Below are 3891 nucleotides of genomic sequence, written 5' to 3'. Positions count from 1 at the left end.
GAAGAGAGTGGTGTCCATATCATTAGATAATTAAACTTCAAAAAGTTGTAAAAAAATAGTTGCTATATATTTTTCGCGAGATCAACTGTTCCTAAAAGATTCCGCTATACTTAAAAAATTAATGATCGAACCACGTTTCCTGACGTTTTCACCAACAACTTATCAATTGTGTGTACAGCAATTCAATTCGAAGCAATTCTGAAGGTATAACAAATTATTTTCGCGAGTCTTAAAACAATCCGCTGTACTTACTTTGCGAGATCGACGACGGAGATTGGAGACAATGGATTTTTAGACGATTAATTTTCTTACGACCTTTGTATTTCCCGCACGTGGATTTTAGCGCGCTGTCAGGTGACGATTTTTCCGATTATTCACTCGCAGGTATTCCTACGGTGTAGCCGGCCGGTGACTCAAGCGAGTTAACCGACGGGACAGAACCTCGCGAGACGACTTCCAAGAAACGCCCGAGACACGCCGTTTGGGTGCGTTTCGGACTGCCGTTCGGATCGCCATTGGAAAATTTTCCTCTCGCAAACGTCCTGCGATTAAACGGTCGGGTCATCGGAGAATTACCTCGTCTGTCTCTCTTTCTCTCTCTCTCTCTCTCTCTCTCTCTCTCTCTCTCGTTCGAGTCCGTCGACGAGGCGCGTACGAGTAACGACGGCGCACACGCACACGCTCGTGCACGCATAAAACTTAGCCGTGCATGATTAGCTGAATCAAGTACGCGTTTCGATCGCGGACGGTAGGATAATGAACCACCGCGTCGGTCCCGCCGACTCTATGCGAATAATCTTGCGGGCGTTTGTTTAAACAGGCAATAAATTATATAAATAATACAATTTTCGAGTTTTCATTGTCCCACCCTAATTATTTTCGATGAAACACAGTAGCTTTGCGCGTATCGTTTCGTGTATCAATTGATCCATTCGCAGGGGCGAAAATGCTCTTGAAATATATCAATTCGAAGCCAATACGAACTGAAACGCGGGCGATAAATTGACGATGTTTTACCTCCAAAAGGTTTCTTTCAATCGCGCACATTGTGTAACAACGAAATGGAATTTATTTTCATGTTACCGCGTCTCTCGATCACGGTCTATATAACATTGGAGCTGTCCCCGCGCGCCGACGATTGTTCAGCTCGAGACAATATTGCGCAATTCTTCCTCATCGAGTGCTCACGGGAAGAATAACAGATAACGCTGATCACGTAACGAAAATGCCGCCATCGATGGGAAAACAGCGCTCGGTAATAACCGGATCGTTTACCTGGATCGAACGAGATGATACCGGTCGAGCTTCTCGCCGATCGGCTCGCGACGATGGTGCTTCTGGTGGAATTGATGGCCCTGATTAGTGCGCTGCCCGCTGCAACTCAGGCAACGGCGGGCTCCTTGCCAAACAACCAGCATCACTGCGAAAAGAGATAATAATTATTTATTGTGCGCATACAATAATCATTGATAACAAGACGATCGTGTGATACGCGCGAAAATCAAAGAGCGAGTCCGCTGCCGATGCCAGCTTGAAATTTAAAAATATACCCTGCGCGAAACGAAGATGAACAATCGGCGTGACATTCTAATCTTCAGATCGCAAGTGCCGAGTGCTCTAATCAATTCGGCTTACGCTTTATCACGAGAAGCATTTCGTCCGAAGGGACGACTGGCTTGTGAAAGAGGCGAAGCGAGGACCGCGCTATTATTTCAAGGCGCTACTATTTGTTTCCCTTCCCGTTATCGCCTGCTCGGTGTCGAAAAAATTCTCGCGCCGCGACGGCCTCTCTCTCTCTCTGATTTGACCACCGATCGAATGCGTCACGCACGATAATCCGTACGTTCCGGGCGTAAGATAAGAGACTTGCGACACACGCACATACTTTTCGATACGCTCTCGACCTTCGGCCCGACGTTTTACGCCACACACGTGATTTGCAAATTCACGAGTGGCAGGAGCGAGCCGCGATTGTCAGCGATTCGCGTGACTCATTGCCAGTCTCTCTCTTTCGTCGCGAGACTCATCTTATCTCCAATTCGGGAGCAACGGTCTTTATCGCCCGGATTAATCCTTTCGTAATCTAATTACTTTATAAGAACAATGCATCATTTGCCCTTGTTTAAGGACGCTTGCATGTACAATCGTAGCAAAAGGCAGCTGAGACTCGCGACTTTGACGAATGCGTGCTCTTCTCGTAGTTTCGGCAACGAAGAATCTTATTGTCTGTTCGCACCTAGTTCAGAGATGTATTTTTAATTTTTCCATTCGTTTCAGTCATTTGAGTCAACGCGGCCGCACGTTTTTCATTGCAAATTAAAATTACTATAACTCGTCATTGCTTCGGTAAAACGACTCCGGAGTTTTCTCTAAATCTCCGAACATTTGCGCGAACAATCGGTTAACTTTTTGAAACGGGAATCTTATAGTTCTTATCAAGTAGCACTAAGTGAGTCATCGTCGTCACATAAGACAGAGTCGAATTATAAAAGTTCGAGCCCAGCAGCCACAGTGCTCACATGTTGTACGCGTACATTTTATCCGGAAATTTTTTTTCTGTGGGTGTACGCGCGAATATTCCGAAAACTTGTTGCAAAACGTCGGACAACCTTTCTGACCATGACCGTACAGTACCCTCGCACGAATTTGTCGCGCATACGCGGCTCTCTCGCCTCAAAACGGAGGTCAACGTACGGTCGCGGTTCTTCCGCGGTCGTTTTACCCCGGCGTTCGACGACGTCGAGCTGCGGGCGGCGCGACATCGCCGGACACGCGATATGTATATCGCAATGCGGTAGAAAATGCGGCCTTCACGCACCATCGGCGCTCTATCGATTGAACGGAGAATCGGTGACCGGCGCGAGAGTCTAGGTTAGCGACGTTTCGCTTCGATTACCGTTCGCCTTCCTTCTTCGCCTCCCTCGCCCCTTTGTTCTTCGACCTCTCTGTGTGCATTTCGTCCTGTCTCGAGTGCAAAAGAAACGCGAGAAGGCGCAGTGCCCGCGGCTCCGCAGATTCTCGTCGGCTGATGCCCCGTCGACGGCGACCTCGACTAACCCCCTCGGCGGTTAATTCAATCACGGAGTCGCGCGGGACAGAAATTCCACGAACGAATTCCATTGAACTGTAGCCAACGTGTGCGGCAACGAATCAAAAGATTTCAACGCGGGAAGCTTGCGGCGAGTTTCCGATTGGTCGACTGGCATTGCCGCACGCGTTGCCGCAGCTCAACGCATTTATGGACTATTAACTTTGACGGCCGCGTGCGACAGAAAAAGCTGCTCTGCGGCTATCGTAAAAATCTCGAATCCGATTAATCGTGATTGAATCTAAGCGCACGCTCCAATCAGATTCGCGAATTTGACAACAGCTGCCGAGCGGCTTTCTCTGCTGAGCGCAATCAATCGTTCTACGATAAGCGAGACACAGCGGCACAAGTGCTACTTAGATTAAATAAGCCACCTGTCGATCGATCGGAGTTTGCTCCGCGAGTCCATATATATATACCTCGATTCTTCGAAAACTTCGTGTAGAGATGTTTATCGACATTCAATATTATCGATTATTCCATGTTTTTTGCAATCTCAATATGAAAATATCGAATTAAAAATATCACGAATGAAATATCGAACGAATGCTCTTGAACAACTTAAATAAAAATGAATATTTTGGAAAACCGATCGGTTTAATTATGCAGAGAAACTTGCATGTTTGTATATGCATAAGGAAATCGTCCAATCATGAAGCGATTAGAGATGCGTTTATGTGTTTGACGTCCCTGTTTATTGTTGCGACCTGTGAACGTGCCACTCATCTGCACCTATCTACACTACAAAAGAACGGCATTGGTACTTCGGAAACGAACAGACCTATTGGCTGATTTGCTAAAAC

The 3891-nt window shown here is 46.9% G+C and overlaps 1 protein-coding gene across 2 annotated transcripts in view; it reads right to left on the bottom strand.

Moving 5' to 3' along the window:
- The window catches only part of LOC105566651 (trehalase), a 61042-nt gene that overhangs the window by 52750 nt on the left and 4401 nt on the right, over positions 1 to 3891 (bottom strand). For both annotated transcript variants that reach the window (XM_012020825.1, XM_012020830.1), the window contains exon 2: positions 1276 to 1420. In XM_012020825.1, coding sequence (XP_011876215.1) covers positions 1276 to 1418 — 143 coding nt within the window. In that variant the 5' untranslated portion in view covers positions 1419 to 1420. The remainder of the gene's footprint in view (positions 1 to 1275; positions 1421 to 3891) is intronic.

This window comes from Vollenhovia emeryi, unplaced genomic scaffold (assembly GCF_000949405.1).
Source record: "Vollenhovia emeryi isolate VEMERY1.0 unplaced genomic scaffold, V.emery_V1.0 DF939143.1, whole genome shotgun sequence".
Taxonomy (NCBI): Eukaryota; Metazoa; Arthropoda; class Insecta; order Hymenoptera; family Formicidae; genus Vollenhovia; species Vollenhovia emeryi.
The sequence above is the reverse complement of the archived record's forward strand: the minus strand, read 5'-3'. Positions and strand labels throughout refer to the sequence as shown.